This window comes from Sceloporus occidentalis, unplaced genomic scaffold, assembly GCF_023333645.1.
Source record: "Sceloporus occidentalis isolate IW3139 unplaced genomic scaffold, rSceOcc1.0.p SCAF_5, whole genome shotgun sequence".
Lineage (NCBI taxonomy): Eukaryota > Metazoa > Chordata > Lepidosauria > Squamata > Phrynosomatidae > Sceloporus > Sceloporus occidentalis.
In genome coordinates, this window is record NW_028316985.1 from 28,200,857 (window position 1) to 28,219,421 (window position 18,565).

General features: G+C 41.4%; 2 protein-coding genes across 3 annotated transcripts in view; one reads left to right on the forward strand and one right to left on the reverse strand.

The window, feature by feature from the left end:
• The first annotated feature begins 8,836 nt into the window (after positions 1 to 8,836).
• On the forward strand, positions 8,837 to 14,621 carry NOPCHAP1 (NOP protein chaperone 1). The gene is made up of 4 exons (XM_089528021.1): positions 8,837 to 8,949; positions 11,006 to 11,092; positions 11,806 to 11,942; positions 13,622 to 14,621. The coding sequence occupies exons 1-4, from the start codon at positions 8,877 to 8,879 to the stop codon at positions 13,799 to 13,801; spliced, it is 477 nt and encodes a 158-aa protein (XP_089384147.1). The 5' UTR covers positions 8,837 to 8,876; the 3' UTR covers positions 13,802 to 14,621.
• The window catches only part of ALDH1L2 (aldehyde dehydrogenase 1 family member L2), a 48,823-nt gene continuing 44,322 nt past the window's right edge, over positions 14,065 to 18,565 (reverse strand). Inside the window, exons 22-24 of one of the 2 annotated variants that reach the window (XM_089528019.1) lie at positions 17,386 to 17,585; positions 16,617 to 16,683; positions 14,065 to 14,136 (exon numbers count right to left, since the gene is read on the reverse strand). In XM_089528019.1, coding sequence (XP_089384145.1) covers positions 16,628 to 16,683; positions 17,386 to 17,585 — 256 coding nt within the window. In that variant the 3' untranslated portion in view covers positions 14,065 to 14,136; positions 16,617 to 16,627. Of the gene's footprint in view, positions 14,137 to 14,292; positions 16,684 to 17,385; positions 17,586 to 18,565 lie in introns of those variants that run through there. The other variant, XM_089528020.1, reaches the window with a different exon arrangement.

Genomic DNA, 18,565 nt, shown 5'->3' on the forward strand with positions numbered 1-18,565 from the left:
TATAGCTATGCACACAAATTTAGTCATGTATTTGCAGGAACTGATAAAGAAGTCTGAATGGGCCTTTAGGTTTGTTATTTTGCTGTGCTAAGTCTAATGGCATTTTCATAATCTTAATACGTGTGTGAGAGAGGTGTGGGAACACAATCCATATTATGTTACGTGTCTGATAGATCTTAGTTTGCAGTTCATCAGACATCTGGGTTAGAGTCTTGAGACACCCCTGCATCAAGTTTCTATCAAATAAAACATGCTAGTCTTTAAACTGCCACAAGACTCCTAATTGTTTTTGCTACAATAGATTAAACAGCCAGAAAAGCTTTGAAAGTTTGCATGACATATTTTATTTCTTTTCATTGCCTAATAAAGATATTGCTGTTTGTGGATTTTGGACTCCACACTTGGAAATTTATACTACAGAATAAATTAAATAGCATGTAGGTGCAAAAAGTTGAATAGTCATACAACTGGACTGGACTTTGTGATGTAAACATGAGCGTCATATTAGATTATCATCTCTTTAAACTACTGTATCCATTTGCTCTTACTAATTTCAAGGTCTACCTCTTAATAAGCATTACAGCAATAAAAGTATAGAGCAAATTCTATCTACTCAGCCTGAGTCAACTGCAAGAGTGTAATTTTATCGAAAGATAATTTGAGTGCCCTAAGGGAATTTTTTTAATCTCAGAGGCACCTGCCAAACCCTGACAATTAGCACAGGAGAAGTTTCAAAAATAGCAGCTAGTCATCTGTTTGCCAGCATTCAAGCATATTGCCAATTTCTTTAATGTAATTTAGTGTGATCACTCTTAAATGCAATGTGTTCCCCATGCCAAAGCATCACATTGCTGTACAAAAAAAGCTTGTTTACTACTGTGTGTGTCTTCTTCTCTGCAGTTCTAAGTGTAGGGGCTTTTGTGAATCCACAAGAGCATTCCACACAGTTTTTGTGAAGTTAGTATTTGTCATTCCAAGCAGGAAAAATGCCACGAAATCACAGCAACATGACCTTAATCCAGGCCCATAGCCAGGCTGGGGTAACTGGGGCACTGCCCTGGGGCCCCAAGCCAAAGGGGCCCCCAAATGCCTGCGGCGCATGGTAGGACTCGGGAGTGTGCGAACGCTGTGCCGCACCATGCCCTATTTTCTGACCCCGGGGCCCCTAAAGGCCTAGCTATGGGCCTGCCTTAATCTTTAAACATGTGTTTCAGTTATTTACTGGCCCAAAGGTTAGTATTAAAGTAGAGGCTTTGTGTTCTGCTGATTAGATCTGGTGCCTTTACATTTTCTCTCAGAGAGGGTTTGGGTTAGCTAGTACCTCATCTCAGAATACAAACCACTTACACAAAACCAAGAGACATTAGCTAAGGTGTTCTATGAGACACACAGGCTAAACTTACTATCCATAAAACAAGCAGTCCATCCTAGAAGAGATGGCCATGGCAAGGATAATTTTTTTTGCCATTTAACTATGTCCTGATCTCTGTATTAATTATTAGGAAATCCATTAGTGCTACAGGGACTGTGATGTGACACTTGAGAGCAAACATATTTGGTGATCTGAGCCAAACATAACCATTCTGAGCCCTTTGACAGGACTAAATTAGCCCTGGGAAAGATTTTACCAAAGTTGAAAATATATGGTACAATGCATGACTGAACATTATTGAGGCCTGTATCCGCCCTAGATTTAGCTTCATCAGTACAGAAGTCTAAAAATATGAAACATCTGCAGTTGCTCAGCTGTATCCATAGACTGTTTATCCATGGATTCAACCATCCATGGCTTGAAAATCTTCAAAAATATATGTATACTGACCTCTGCTTATGTGGACATTTGTGTACTTAAGAGTAGGACTGGGATGTTTTGCTTGCAAGGAGAGGATCAAAATCAGATCCTCTGATAAGGAATAAGAGAAACATGGCTGCTCTTGCTCATATCTAGGGATTGCTTCTCCATCTTCTAAGTTATTCTACAATGTGTATGTAGCAGTGATATATACCATACCTAGTTGCTGGGATAGGGGGGAAATAATGTGAAATCCTGGGGAAGTGTTGGAAAACAGTGTTGACAATGCTGTGCCAAATAGACTAAAAGTATGCTTAGAATAAGCAGCAGCACTGATGAAACTATCAATGCAACAAAGTATTACATTGCACTCTAGGAAGCACTTTTGCATGATATCCAGGTCACAACCTTCTGATCAGAAGATAGAAACAATTTGTCACTTGCCTTTGATAGAGCTGCAGAGGAATGTTGTTTCCACGTCAAGGTTTTCCCATCTTTCACTGCTATGTTTTGCTTTCCTGCCTGAGTTTTCAGACAAGCAGGGATTGTGTTTTCCATGAACAGATTTTCAACATAGCTGGAGGTACTCTGGCTAATCTGCACTTTATTACAAAAAAACATATCTTAGGGCATAATTAAGGATGATAATTTATGGGTTTTTTCCCTGTGTTGACTTTATTTCTACTTTTTAATATCAACACTTTAGCTAGGTTTAACCTTTATCTTTCAAAAGATCACTTGATCCCACTTTTGGAAAAGGGCCTTTAGCTGAGACAGTGAATCAATGGGTAAGATTCTGCCATATAGAAAGGATCTCTTGCAAGATGATTCTATAGGCAATGGGATCTTGTAGCACCTTTGAGACTAACTGAGATAAAGAAGTTGCAGCATAAGCTTTCATAGACTTAGTTAGGCTGCTTCCAGCTCTATCCTATGGAATCCTGGGATTTGTAGTTTGTTGTGGCACCAGAGCGCTCTGAAAAAAAGGCTAAATATTCCACAAACTACAAATCCCAGAATTCTATATCACTGAGTCATGGCAGTTAAAGGTCTCCAGAGTTGCAGTCAGGCACACAAACCACTATACCACACTGGCCCGCATCTCTACAAATGTTAGTAGAGCTATCTCCAGTTTACACTCTTGCCATTCTAAGTACAGTGGTCATTTGCCTTCCGCGGAGGATCCGTTCTGGACCCCCATGTAGGATGAATAACGCATATGCTCGAGCCCCATTGAATATAATGGGGCTCTGGCATGCATGTGTCATAGGCACACATGCCATTCATTGTATTGCAGCTGAAAGCTGAAAGCCACGTATAGTGCGCCCGCATATGGCGTGGGCCACGCACTGTATGATATTCTGTTAGACAGCACATAGTTGCAACAGTCTGTGAGCAGTGAACTGTGCTCACCAAACACTTTTATCTCTGCGGTCAAATACAGGAAATACAGGTTCTGTGAGTTTACAGCAAATATATCTGTGTGCATACTGAGTGGACTGTGATATCATGAATCCAAAAATCTCTCCCATCCCTAAACCCACATTTCTATGCTAAAATTAAGCTTTAAGTGGCTTAACATGAAAATATAAATTGCAACAAAATTAAAAATAATCCTAATTATGGAACAAGATGAACAAACTGTAGTAAAAGCATCATCATAAAACATCATTATAAAAACCATATCAGCAATGGATTAGAATCTCCACTGGAAGAAAATGGTTTTTAATAGTGCTTCAGTAAGAGTATATAAAAGCCTTTTTAATAGTGGCCCAACAATTGTGGAGTTCCTTTGTACTCTGCTAAATCTCATCTTTCTAATGCTCACTGGTTTACACTACAGTCACAGAATAAAATTAACTAAACAATGAGACTTACTTCAGGGTTGAAAAACACAGGATTGCACTGTTGCAGGGCAACAATCTTGTTTTCTCTTCTTTTCAGTGTTCTTTCCTGATTCATACTACTTTAGCCCCACCTATCCACTCACTATCAGACAAAAAAAATGAAATGCCAATGGATGACAGGTATTAGTAAAGTTTGAAGATACTGGGCAAAGCATAGCAGTTTATTGTCACCACATGAAAATGAAACACCCATGTTTGGTATTATATTAATAATGAGAAATGATCACCTTTGATCCTCTAGCAAAAAAGGTCTGCATAAAGTATAACATGGTTATAGTCAGATTATTTTGTTGCTTGCTTCAAGTAGTTTCTGATATATGGCGACCCTAAGGCAAACATAGCATGGGATTTTCTTGACATGTTTCTTCAGAGGGGTTTTGCCATTGCCATCCTCTGATGCTGAGAGAGTGTGACTTGCCCAAGTTTACCCAGTGGGTTTACATGACCAAGCCAGGATTTGAACTCTGTTGTCCAGAGTCCTAGTCCAATGCTCAAACCACTACACCACACTGGCTCTCAGATTATTTAATATTAATTTAATTGTTAGAAGTGTTTAAATTTTTTAAAAAATTCCTTCACCTGCTTTTTTTTTAAAAAAAAACAATGCATTGCCTACTGCTTTGTTAAAGCCAGATAAATGAGGACAAAATCAATTTACCAGTACTAACAAAGTGATCAGTACATTTATTGCGAAATATTCACATTCATTGTATGTAATGTGCATACAGGTTTTTCACATTAAATAATTTCTAAAGTGTGTGCAGAGCTCCTTAGCAGCTGTAGCATATAAATAAGGTTAATAAATGATATTATATTGATATGTGGTGTACACAACCCAGCTATGTGTTGCTTCAGCAAAGAAGACAAATAATATTTTAGCTTGAATTAACAGAACCATAGTTTCCAAGCCAAGGGAAGTAATAATCCCATTATATTCTGTGCTAGTTGGGCCTCGTCTGCAAGTGCTGGATTCTGTTCCGGTTGTCTCATTTTTAAAAGAATATAGACAAGTTGGAGCTGGTTCAGAGAGGGGCAAGAAGGAAGAGAAAAGAACACAACATATGAAGAAAGATTGCCAAGCATTATTGTATTTTCTAGAGCCATGTTTGCTCATGATATGTCCAAAGTATGGAGTTTATGTTATGGTTTAATAATCCGTTTTATTGTTTAGTTTTGTTTTTTAGTAAGTCGTGCCTTCTCATAATGTGTCTGAAGTATGACAGACTATGGCGGGATACAGACGGGCAAAAAGGGGTGTGTTCCTGACGTCATGAAGGTAGAGCCTTCAGACGGCCCTTACCTGAATGCCGCCATGAACACGCCGCCTGCACGCCCCAAGCGGGAAGAAGCGGCATTAAAAAGGTGCTGCTTTTCCCTGCTTCTTTTCTGTATGATGCACAGCTGCGCAGCTCCGTCTGTAAGCTGCTGCACCGGTACGCCAGAATTGTTATGCTGCTAATTTAAGTTGCCCATTTAAAAGCTCCGTGTCTGCTGCATCACATAATGAGTCGGGGTCCTGGAACATGCGCAGTTTGCAGTCAGGCTTTAATTGCAGCATCAGCTGCCATGCAGGTGTGGAAGCTGCAGCACAGCTGCAGCACATTTTAAGACTCGTAACCCTAACCCTAACCCTAACCCTAACCCTAACCCTAACCCTAGAGCAACATGTACGCATGTGCTGCTTGGAAAGTTTGGACTTTAAAGTGAACCCCTACACACATTCCTGTGCCATTTTCACCTAACAATAAAAACCCCTAAAACTTTAAATATTTACATATGTACAAGGGAGGTGATGGGGGATGGCAGGGGGACAGCAGTGGCAGCGGTGGCAGCGGCGACAGCTGTGGCTGTGCATTGCAGATTCAGCAAGAGCGCGGGGACCAAAGGAGAGGAGGCATCCATGATGCTGGTGACACTGGCAACGTGCAAGCGGACAAGGATGCCAACACCAGCTGATCACCAGCTGGCAGGAGACCACTATTGTTCTTGGGCAGGGCGAGGGAAAAAGTTTTAAAGGGGCTTGGGCGCTTTAAATGTGCACATAGGCTTTCTGCCAGCCGGCAAAAGAAAAAAAAAGCCCCGTTTTTGGCCGCCCGTGCAGAAGCTGCCTCTCTCTTTGCAGCGTCCTCTGAGGCGGCGGTATGGAAACTGCGGGTCAGAAACGGCCCCAGGTGAGGCGTCTTCACTGCCCCCCATGTGGAAGCCCCATCACTTGAGCCACGCCCCCGGAGTGGGCGGTCTGGAGGCTCCGTATTCAGCAGAATACACCTCCAAGATGTCTTCCCCTGCCCGTCTGTATCCTGCCTTAGTTTCATTATCATGGCTTCTAAATAGAGTCCATGTTTAATCTGCTCTAGGACCCATTTGTTTGTCTTTTGGGCCGTCCATGGCATCCTCAGCACTCTTCTCCATCAGCACATCTCAAATGAATTGACTTTCTTCCTATCTTCTTTCTTAACTGTCCATCTCTCCTATCCATACATGTACTCTCACAAAGGATGGAGACATGCTGGATTCCAAAGGAAGTATCTTTTTTGTGGGTGTTGCAGATGGATGTTAAATTTCCTGGTCTTAAGACTCTCCCAATTGTCACATGGCCAGAAGGAGGAGGTGCCAGCCTGCAAGATTTGCCTCTCCATATCATCTTAACTAATAAGGGAAACATCAAAATGCAGGCCTACGAATACATCTTCAATTCCCCCCGTCCTGTTTGGTTTGTAACACCTTGCCTGATGAAAAAGCCAGTGAAGCTTTGAAAGCTTGCAACGTGTATATTGCACATGTTTGGTGGATTTTTGTTGTTACTGGAATCCATAGATGGTAATAGGGATGTAGAGAGATCTTGTAGCACCTTTGAGGTTAACTGAAAGAAAGAAATTGGCAGCATGAGCTTTCGTAGACTTCAGTCTACTTCCCCAGATGCATCTGAGGAAATACACTGAAGTCTACGAATGCACATGCTGCCAATTTCTTTCTTTCAGTTAACCTCAAAGGTGCTACAAGATCTCTCTACATCAGACCTGCACAACTTGGCAATAGGAAGGGGCCAAAATTAAAATAAGTAAACCTTCTTTGAGACGCATATAGATTTTAATTAATTAATTACTTTTTCATTATTAATTAATATTATTAATAGTAATTCTGTTCTCTCCTCAGGAGAAAACTGAATGGCGGATGAGCCTTGCAAGGGAAGTGTTTGCCCCTCTTCCTTCTCCACTGCCCAGCCTTCTCCTTGGAGGAAAGCCCAGCAGCAGCAAAGCCTTCAGGGGTGACCATTTGCCCCTCTTCTTTCTCCGCCACCTGGCCTTCTCTTTGGGAGGAAGCCAAAGTGAGAGGGACATAATCGTGCTTTCTGCTTCTGTACATGGCTTTGCAAAAGAATCAGTGGTTACAGTAGACTCATAGAATGAGCTACAGAGTAAAGTGCATGGGCTATGATGGCCCCCTACCCTTTTTTTACTGCAGCATGTACTTACTTATCACCCCCTCCTTTCTGTAGAGAACTCTGAATACAATGGCCTGTGTTTAGCAAGTGGCCTTGAGGAGTTTAGCTAGCTAGCTAAGTATCTCTTTTGCAGTAGCTATCTATCTCTGTACATTCCAGGCTCCAAGCAGATGTAATGCCAAGAAGAAAATACAGGACCATTGAGTGAACAGTGAACGCAACCAATCGCTTGTTGTTTAGAAAACAGCCCTCTGCGAAGGGCATAAAAGGGGGGTGGCAAGAAGCCATCAGTGCTGCAGCCTTGGTGACGCCTACTTCGGTGTGTTGCTGCCCTGCGCAGAAAATAAAATGTTTTTATTCTAGCCAGATCGGTCTCCTTGACTCTGTTTGTCCTCTGTCAGGCCACGGGCCTTCGGGTTTGTGGGTTTGGGGTCACCCGCTACAAAAGAAGTTTATCAGACAAGGGAAATTGGAAGTATAATCCAATGGCAAACCGAATGCAATCATGGGGTTTAATGTTATTGCGTGATAGACTACCACACGCAATTTCCAACAATGGGAAGTCAGCCTGAAGGCAATCATGGGGTTTCACATTATTGTGTGAGACGAGGTGATCACACGCAATTTCGGGCAACGGCAGGCTATTTTTGGGCAATGAGAAGTCAGTTCGAACACAATTCGAATTCATGTAAATTCGCTGAACTAGTGAATTCACATGAATGTGTTCTGGCCCCACTTTCTTTTCATTCAAAGTTAAGAGAAATTCCTCCAGTGTTGATAAACTCTAAAGAAAGTGAAGGAGCCTTCAGGGGTGAGCATTCCCCCTTCCTCCTTCTGTGGCCACTCCTCACCTTGGAACAAGGCTGAATGGCAGAAAAGCCTTGAAGTTGTTCCACATCCCTGTGGGCTGCCAAAATCCTTTGGTAGCCGCATGTGGCCCTCAGGGCCATATGTTGTGCAGGCCTCCTTTACATATTGATTCCACAAACTGACACGGCAATATCTTTGAATGGTAATAGGGAATACAGCTTGTATGATTCAAACTCTTGTGCTCAGTTGTATATCTTTGCATTTTAGGACCTTTCCTAGTTCTTTCATAGCCACCCTCCTCACACTTCGGTCCAAAACACACTGCAGAAATAATCCAGTTTCAGGCCGATTTAAGTAATAAGTCTTTTATTTATACCCCCCTTTTGGTATAAATAAACAATCAAAGTGGCTTACAACATAAAAAACATTCTACATGCAATACACTTGTATTACAACATCCCTTCCTCCCTAAAAGAGAATTAAACAAATTACAGTTAAAATTAGTTTAAAATAACCCCCTGATATCAAATGAACGATGGGCAGAATGGTAAGATAATACAGTAAGTGCCCTGGCTCAGTGCTAGGGAATTCAGGGAACTGTAGTTTTGGGAGACATTTAGCCTTCTCTGTCAGGAAAAAAAAAGCTCTGGTGCCACACAAATGAACTACAATTCCCAGGATTCCCCAGCACTGAGCCAGGCCTCAAACTGGATGATTTCTGCAGTGTGTTTTGGAGCTTAATCTTCTTCTGGTTTCCTGGCTGCAGTCCATTCTCTCCAGCTTGGGGCACTGCAATAACCCCGCCGGCCTGTAGGTGGCGCTGCTTAGCCCTCAAGGCCGCTCTAGGATCCGTCCTTTCCGCTTCCCTCCCCACTTCCGGTTTGGTTTAGAGGGGGCTCACGTGTTGAGCAGAGATCTGGGGATGGAAAGGAAGCGAATGGAGCAGAAATCTCCCGCGGTGTCCAGGGATCTCCTTTCCGTAGGGAGCGGAGGAGGTAGAGGGCCAGGAACCGCTTTTTATACTGTTTTATCTGGAGGATTTGGGTGGTTTTTGAACTTTTATTGTCTTTTGAAATGTTTGCTTGGTTTTTGGTCTTGTGAGCCGCCTTGGGTCCCTTTCTGGGAGAAAGGCGGCATGAAAAAATGACAAAAATAAAATAAATAAAAATAACAAAATAATAATTTATTATTATTATTATTATTTGTAAATTTACAGTGCTTTATAAGCAACAGCAACTACAGTAATAAAAATTAATAATTATTTAATAATTAATTCTTTAATAATTTAATAATTAATTTTTTTAGATTGTAAGCCTGAGGGCAGGGAAACGTTCAATTAACAAAATGTAAGCTGCTCTGATACCTTTTTTGGCTGAAGAGTGAGGTATAAATAATAATAATAACTATTATTACTATATTTTTAGTTAGTTAGTTAGTTTCCATGCTTCCTTTCTCCCAGAAAGGGACCCAAGGCAGCTCACAAATAAAACATATTTATTTATGGTATTTATACCTCGCTCTTTTAAAAAGTGTGAGGGTGCCCTGCTACTTAGGTCTCGTCCTTTTCCATCTCCTCCTCTTTCTAGTTGGTTTTGTTTGGTTTCATGGCTCTGGGTTCAGGTTTTAACAGCTGTTTTGCCCCACACTGCAGAAATAATCCAGTTTGAGGCTGCTTTAAACTGCTCTGGTTCAGTGCTAGGGAATCCTGGGAATTGTAGTGGCACTGAAACACTCTGACAAAAGATGGCTAAATGCCTCACAAAACTGCACTTCACAGAATAATCCCCCAGCATTGAGCCAGGGCAGTTAAAGCGGTCTCAAATTGGATTATTTCTGCAGTATGTTTTGGACCAGCCTCAGGGTAAGGGAAATGGCAGACCTCTTCCTTGCCAAGCGACTTGGAGGCACGCAGCAACAACACAATTTAAGGTGCTGGCCTTAACTTCAAAATGGAGATGGGAATCCTTCAACACCCAGGATTAGTCATATTAGCTTGTGTAGTTAGTTAGAGTGATGGGATTTGCAGTCCAACAGTATACAGATGGCTGTAAGATTAACATCTCTGCTTTAAAGCCCAAACCAGCCCTGTCCCAGATGGTCTTAAGTCACACTCTCTCAGCCTCAGAGGATGGCGATGGCAAATCTCCTAATGTGAAGTCAAAGGCTTTCATGCCCGGCATCCATAGTTCTTTGTGGGTTTTTTGGGCTATGTGGCCATGTTCTAGAAGAGTATTCCTGACGTTTCGCCAGCGTCTGTGGCTGGCATCTTCAGAAACAGCAGAAAGCAAGTCAGCTCCCTCCTCAATATGACCTCTCTTCAAGTATTTAAACAGGGCTATCATGTCACCTCTTAACATTCTCTTCTCCAGGCTAAACATCCCCAGCTCCCTAAGTCATTCCCATAAGGCATGGTTTTCATACACTTCACCATTTTAGTTGCCCTCCTTTGGACACGCTTGAGCTTCTCAATATCCTTGTTGTAGGTGCCTTTTGAAATCCTGATACAATACACCCATCAGCTATCTACATTACAGAAGGCTAGGCTTTTTAAAAATAAAAAATATCTGATCTTTAACTTTTGGAAGAATATTGACAGATGCTTCTGGAAGCAGTATTTTCACTACACACCATGCTTGCTTAAGATAAATGCTAATAGTTACCTATAAAGCCATACATGCCTTAGGTCCAGACTATCGGATAGACTGAATTTCCACATAAGAACCTACCTGTGCTTTAAGGTCTGCTGGTGAGGCAGAACCGGTGTTGGTTGAATCTGTGGTTGCAGAATCCTTGGATATGGAGGACTGACTGTATGTTACCCATATTAGAGAGCATACTGTCTAGTGATATTTCAGATAGATAAACATTTTATTGTATCTTTACAGTTCCACTACTGCTTCATGTAGTGTGTAAGTGTCATGCAGTAACATAACATGGAGTACATTCATTGTACTACCTTATCTGAAACGTGTGAGGCAGTTACATTTAAAGAAAGAAAATAGTAAAATCTGTATATGCCTACTCAATTGATGCAAGTTTTCTGGATTGCAGGTATTCATGATACTCTGTTGCTCAGTTCAAATCATGCTAAGAAAAAAGCCACAAGCTTACAAACAGTCAGACTACCAAGGAGCAATGGTAAGTACTGAGTTTCCTTAATAAGACTTTGTATGTAGTTCTAGTTGACATGTTTAGAGGAGTGTGTGGAGGAGGGAGGAGGAACCTTCAGCCCTCCAGATATTTTGGACTACAAATCCCAGAATCCCCTAGCTACCATGGCCATTACCAAAGACGCTGTTGACATTGTAGTCCAGAAAAACTAAAAGGCCAAACATTCCCCAATCCTACTTGACTGTTTTTCTTGGCCTCCAAAAATAAATGATTGCAGCATCATACTGACTGCTCCCTGCAACAGTCTTTTACTATTGGTAATACTGGGTTGAGAACATGGAAATTGTAGACTAGCACATGTGGTGGGTCATGGGTAGCTCATGATTGCTATAAGATTGGCAGAGGGGCTTGGCCAGGAGGTTCTATTTTCAAATGATGCTGAAGGCATATTTTAAATGCACGTGGATAATTTTGGAGAGCACATGATGGAGGAAGAACATTACATTTGCCAGTTCCTTTTAATCAGCCCAAGCAAATTCTGTTAAATGCAGAGTCCTTGTTTACATACAAATCGTTCATTCATATTCATTTTCTATATTTGAAAATTGGACCATTCAAAATAACCCCTGCTTATTTCAGTCTGGCAGTCTATGCTGCCATCTCCCTTTCTCTCTCTAATTTTCCTGTACAGAATCTTAGAAGTGAATTGATATTTTCATTTTTACTTTTTCATCTCGTAGTTTTAGATAGGGTTCAGTCCTTTCTGCCACAGATGGCCAGTGCAAATGACAAGCTAAGAAGACAAATGGACAGCACGCCTGTTGAAAAGTTTGATATTGAACACCTGGATCCTTCCACTGAAAATGTCATTGAAATGGTGAATACATTTTTTATTTCTATAACTAACACCTTGAACATTTAACTACTTTCATAATGTTGAAAAAATATATTTGCCTTCCTACTTTAACATTAATGTCTTTCAGATTCTTTAACATTGCTAATTTTTCTGAACTTGTTGCTACTTGGCATACACTTACCTCATATCTAAACCTTGTTACTTTGTTACTGAAACCAAGCTTGCTCAAAATGTTTTGCTACCAGAGACAGAAGAGCAAATAGTCCCCTAGACTGAGATTCAGGGTGCATAGTACCCAGTGCTAACAAACTTATTTTGACACCTGAAATTAAAAAATTCAGAAGTGACTCTTCCTGAGTATAAAAAAATGGTAATAAATTACCACTAGGAGAGCCAGCATGGTGTAGTTGTTTGAGTATTGCACTACAGTTCTGGAGACCAATGTTCAATTCCCCACTCATCTGTGGAAAATCACTGGATAACTCTGAGTGAGTCATAGGCCCAGTACAGAAGGCGCAGAAGTGCCATCCTGGGGCCAAAAGTAGGGGCTGGGGAGCATGCAGCAATCGCACGCTCTCCAGCCCTACTGCGTATGGAGGGTGCCATCTTGGTATGGTGCTGTCCATATCCAGCACACGACAATGTTGTCATGCGTGCGACGTGTCCAAATGGACCGGCGTTATTTGCAGTGTGAAAAGGAGCTCCAAAACGGAGCTCCTTTTGGGCGCATGCTTTATTCCCGTGGCAACTAGATTGCTGCAGGAACAAAGCCAGGGAGAAAGGGGCCAAGTGGCCCCTTTCCCCTCTGGCTGCGCCTGTCAGGGTGTCTGTGGGGCATGAAGCCCCATGGGCACCCCTTTCCAGGCCACAGAGAAGCAGCGTTTTGCTGTTTCTTGGTGGCCTGAAAAAGTGACGGATTGGGGCCTCTGGGGCTGCCAGTATGGCTACGGACCACCCCTTTTCCACGATATCTACTACACCATAGACTTTCAGCCCCAGGAAGCCCTGTGATAAGCTCACTGAAGACCAAGATTTGATTCCCCATTCAGCCATGGAAACCCAATGGATGACTTTTAGTTTTCTGCCCCAGAAAACCCCATGATAGAGTCACCTTATGGTTGCCATAAGTCGGAAATGACTTGATGAAGCTACAACAATAATAAAGTAGATAATTTGGAAGCAGCTTCTGTGTTACTTCAGATCAGCTGCCCAAGGAAACTGCTTCGTTCTACCATATGGCTCTGACTGAAACACTTCTCGCTCAAACATTTTTTATTCAAAATCGTAAGAAAATAAGTAATGTTCTAGATCTAATAAGTCCAGGACCCTGTTTACCACTGTGGTCAGCTAGATGCCTCTGGGAAGCTAATAAGCAGAGCAGGAAGATAAACACTTTGTTGATTGTCACCACATCCAGTTTGTAGCTATTTTCAGTGAGTTTGTCTAGTCCTCTCTTTAAAAAAAAGCGGGGGGGTGGCTTGATATTGCTTTGATTCCAGTGACAATCGCCATGTTTTGTGGAAGGGGATTTTATAAGAATCATTTATGGATCTGGATACTGAGATGTTATTTACAGCTATAGTTGTGTGACCACCTAAAATTGCCTGATACTGTTTTTGTCTTTAAACTGGCCTGCCTTTACACTCCAGGTCTCATCTAATGACATTAATCTGGAGAAAAAACATTTTTCCTTATTACAGAATGTGGCTTTGGTTGAACTGAGTGGTTCTGATACAGAGGAAGAGGATTCAGTCTCAGAAGAGGAGTCTGAATGTGAGAACAGCTCTGTCTGTGATGAAGTGACTGTAGACAATATCAAACTTCCAAAATCAAAAGGAGAAGGCAGAATAGAAATATTGGACAGTAAAAGTGATGAATAGATCTACCATATCAGATTGTGATGTTCTCAATTTCCTTTTGGAGAGCTAGTTTCTTTCCAGTTACACTATTTGTGGACTAGCTTACTGTCTGCATTTCACACTGCTGAAAGGCATGAAGGATTCCTTCAATTCTCAGGAATCAGTAAAGAGATAAATTAGGACATTGGTGTTTCCTCTCAGGAGTCCATCATGGAGGGGAAAATGGAGCAAAACATTTGATGGGTGAAAGAAAAGAAATACCACTGACAAGTTGGCTCAGGATTCTCCGTAGTTTTTGCATTTATTTTTCCAGTTTGTAGCTTTTAGCTGTTTCATTGAGACCATTGGAAATGTTTCTGTAAAACCAAGGAAGCACTGATCATTTGGACTGTACCCATTCTTCAAGTGTCTTCTTCAGCCACTGCTTTGAGTATTTGCAGAAATCAGAGTTACTGGTTTGATAAGTGTCTCTTACATGCAGGCCAAAAGCACTTCACTCTCCTTTGGAATAAGTTGTTTTTCCTCCTGTAGGCATCTAGGAATAGTTTTTTGCATATGTGTATGTGCTCAAACCCTTCCCCCAATTAAAACTGGGCAGCACCCAACTATTTCTTTTTTCTGGTTATTTTTTGGGGGGAGGAGTGGGGGTGGGCTGAGAAGAGCAACTTTTGCTGATGGCAGCATGGCCTCTCACAGCCCCACAGGGAGCTGTCCCATTCTGGCAGGAGCTGCTCTTCTTGGGTAGCAGCAGCAATTGGGAGGAGGAGGAAGAGGACAACGGCCAGAAAGACTGCTAGGAGGAGGAATGTGGTGGTAGTGGTGGTAGCAGCTGCAAGCTGGGTAGGAACTTGAGCATCCACAAGTTTTGGTATTTACAGGTGGGGGTGTTCTGGAATGGATCCCCCACGGATACTGAGGTCCTACTGTAAAATAGTTCTTACACTTTTAGATGCATAGCTGAACACATAATTATTACATAATGAAGATACCTCCTAAAATACATAGTACAGTGCGCCCTTTGTTTACGCAGGGGATTCGTTTCTGACTCCCCCGCATAAAACAACGCCTATGCTCGAACCCCATTTAAATGAATGAAGCTCATGCGCGCATCATAGGCACACACCCCATTTGTCCCTATGGGACGCACCACCCCTTGCTCCCCACACTGCTTTCAGGCTTCAGCGTATGCTGAAAGCCGCGTAAAGCACACCCGCATATGATGCAGGTGCACTGTATAGGCATGTAATGATGTATAGACTCCAGATTAACAAGTTAAAAACTAGAACGACTAGGATGGAAATTATATTACTTTAATAAGACAAGTAAAGATAAAAAACTATATGAGTGAGCCCTACAACAGCCAAATCGAATTTATAATAATTAAGTAGGTGCGATCTGCAATGTGTATCAATGATAGAAAGCCAGTAATAGAGGATAAGATAAATTTGCAGATGATGGAAAGGAAGTAATGTATGAATGTAGTAGAAGTACAGAGAGTTTAAGAAAATGATTGAGGGTCTAAGTAACTGAAGTGAGAGTAAGAGAGCTGAAGAGTAAGTGAAGTAAACTGAGTGATTGTGAGGATTTGAAAAGAAAAAGGCAAAAGAGTATAGAGAAGAGGAGGAGAGAGAAAGGGTGAGAAGAACAGAAGGGAAGGAGAGGGGAAAAGGAAAGCATATAATTTTTTTTGAGGAAGAGGTAATAGAGAAGGGAAGAATGAACGGTAATAAGTTGATGGAATTGAAAGGGGGAAATAGTGGAAGGCCCTCATTGCCAAATAGGTTAAAGTGACAGATTGCATAGTTAAAGATGAGTATATGATGAAATAATATGTTTAAGTATGTGTATTATGATGGAAATTTCTTTCATAATGTATGTTGTGGTGTTTTATGATTCTTTGTAGTGATTTTAAAAGATTTAATAAAAATTTAAAAAAAAAACATAAGTGTACTTGAATTGATTTGTGGCGAATCAGTTTTCTATGCTTATAAAGATTGGAAAGAGAGAAGCATAATGCTGGTGTAAAGCACTTTTTAAAAGAAACTTAAGGGGCGAAACAAATGGCCTTAAATAGGCAGCATGATGCCGCCCCTGAGAGAGCCAGATTGGGGCAGCAGCAACCACATGCCGCAACCCCAATCTGGTGAGCTCCCCCTCCCCCAAATAGCAGCAGAAAAAAATCTGCTCCTATTTGGGGCAGGAAAAAGCTGCCCCTTCACCTTTAGAACTGGCTTTTTGCTGGCTCTGGGGCAAGTGGCATCTGAATGCCATGCCCCTGAGTCACTCGGAAACCAGCTGGCGTGGCTTCCAGGCCACTCGGGCACGTTGTATCTAAATGCCACGCTCCCAAGCCAGCGTTGAGCTGGACTTTCATGGCTGTTTTTGGCCCTAAGTTCCATGCGACTATTTTGAACAAGTAAGGAACATCAGCAAACTTGCTTCTCACATAGATAAAATGTTCACTGCAAAATCAAGCGATCAGAGGTTTCAGGATGCTGTTCTCAGTTGTATTCAGCATGCCATGATATGAACATTCAAGCTTACTGCATGCAGTGGAGACTACGACCAAAAAAAAAAAAAAAATACTAGGGAAGAGTCTTCAGACATTTCAAATCTATAAAGTCCTTGGCACAAATGGAGGTTAAAAGAGAATAACTTGTTCTTACTGTGAATACAAATGGTCTTCATTTGCTCAGCGGATGAGGTTCTGGTTTGTGTATTAATGCCAGGAGAAGTCCTATATTAACATTTTTGCCATTTAATTCTGATCTGCCTTGTGCTAAGGAAGTTATTTAAACGTTGAACTTATTGACAAGAGAACAGCTTAGTCACCTACAGCAGAACTGCTTAATATTCCACGGTTACTGCTTTTATTTTCAAATACTCATGAAGAGCTTCTTCACCTGAAAGAAATAAAAGTAATGAAACATGTCACATTCCTCACTTTTTGAAGAAGCAGTGCAGAACTACAAACTAATCTGTTTTAATTGGCAAGTGGGCTTACATTCTGCAGTCTTAACACATCTGGAGGGCAATGGATTGGGGAATAATAGGTTTTAAACTCTACAAACATCCTAGTGCCCTCAAGAGGTTTTGGGCTGCACCTACCACAAATTCTGATCTTGCTCACAAGGATATATGAGAGGGTAAAAAGCATGTGAAAGGCACTAGCTTACTTTTCTAATATTCTAGAGCGCTCCCAAATACTGTATTGGATCTTAAGACTGTTTTACAGTGCAAATTCATTTCATGCAGGGCAGTAACCAGACTTTTGTGGTCTTTCTATTACCTTGCATTAACTGAGTCATATTTACAAAACACCCAACATATCAGTAGAGATCATGATTACACCAGTAAATTGAAGGTGTGCAACTGCAAGGAACTTGTAATATTTTCCCGACTATATCGGATGGAGTTGCTGGGAATTGGTGTCTCACAACAGTTGAAGAGGTCACAAGTTTGTAACCCCCACTGTACAAAATACATTAACATGCAAGTTTAACTGAAAGGGAGGAGGGCAGTTGTGAATATATTATATATTTAATAGCCTTGCTGTATAAAGTTGTTTTTACATTTAAGTGGGCATCAAGTAAAAAGCAACTTACCTAAATCTTTTCCGAAGCCAGATTGCTTACATCCACCAAATGGGGCTGCCACATCAGTTTTATTATAGGTGTTAATGAAAACTGTTCCAGCTTGAAGTTTGTCACTGATATACAGAGCTTTGCTTATATCTTTGGTGAAGACCCCTGAAGCCAGACCGTATTCTGTTCTGTTGGCTCGTTCTAACACCCCATCAACATCCCTATGATGTGGGGGGGGGGGGGAATCAATATAGAAACGATGTAGATTGTATCATCCAACCACCTACATAGGTTCTTCTGAACATTCCCAACCAGAAAACTCCTAGTGTTCTTTTATAACATACTTCACAGATTTGGGTAAAATACCTCAACTGTTACTAAATTATAAATAGGGACCTGTCCAAAGCTTAAAAACCTAGATAAGTTGGTAGTGGGAATGAAAATGGTCTTGTGGATCACAGCGATGTCTTTTACTGTGCCTGTGCAACCAGTTACACAGCTGGAAACGATTGCGCCTCCCTTTCCCTGTCCATTGTCCAAAACTAGGTGTCCACAAGTACAACACTGGACACTGGTCCTATAAATTTAGCAATGATCCAGCCTCATCTTCTGTGACAACAGCAAGTTGTCATCACAGCTGTTAAAGAAGGTAGGTTCATATGTCCTACTTGGCCATTTAATCCGTGTGATTAGCAATCCCATGTAGTGGAGTCACATCATTTTATCTCATCCACAGATGGAGAAGGGCATTTATAGAGAAAGTAGGCTTAGGTCTATGGACTTTATCATATGGGGAAAATCAAGTGTGTGTGTGTGTGTGGGAGGGGGGATCAGAGGTTTAAACAGCGATTATCCCAGACAAAATGTAAATCCACACACATCGCTATTAAACAGGCAATAAAGAGGCAATAAACAGCATCAAATCATTTTTGGGATTTCTCTGTGAATGATTTGTTGCTCTTTATTGCCTGTTTAATAGCGACTTTGTGTGAAAATCTTAATTGCAAATTTGCATTTTGCCTGGGATAATCACTGAACCCCTGATTTTGCTCAATTTCTCCTGTGTGATTAAGTCCTATGAAAGCTCATGCCACCCGCTTCTTTCAGTTAACTTGCTGTAAGATTCCCGGACAGGATTCCTTTTCTAGCCAACAGTCAGAATGTATGCAAATACATTAGGCTACTACTACCCTCTTCCCAC

Excerpts from the sequence above, each read along its gene's own strand:
- NOPCHAP1 (XM_089528021.1), top strand. The coding sequence starts at position 8,877 with ATGGAAAGGAAGCGAATGGAGCAGAAATCTCCCGCGGTGTCCAGGGAT. Across the intron at positions 8,950-11,005 it reads TTCCGTAGGGAGCGGAGGAG|GTATTCATGATACTCTGTTG; the intron begins GTAGAGGGCCAG and ends TCTGGATTGCAG. Across the intron at positions 11,943-13,621 it reads CTGAAAATGTCATTGAAATG|AATGTGGCTTTGGTTGAACT; the intron begins GTGAATACATTT and ends TCCTTATTACAG.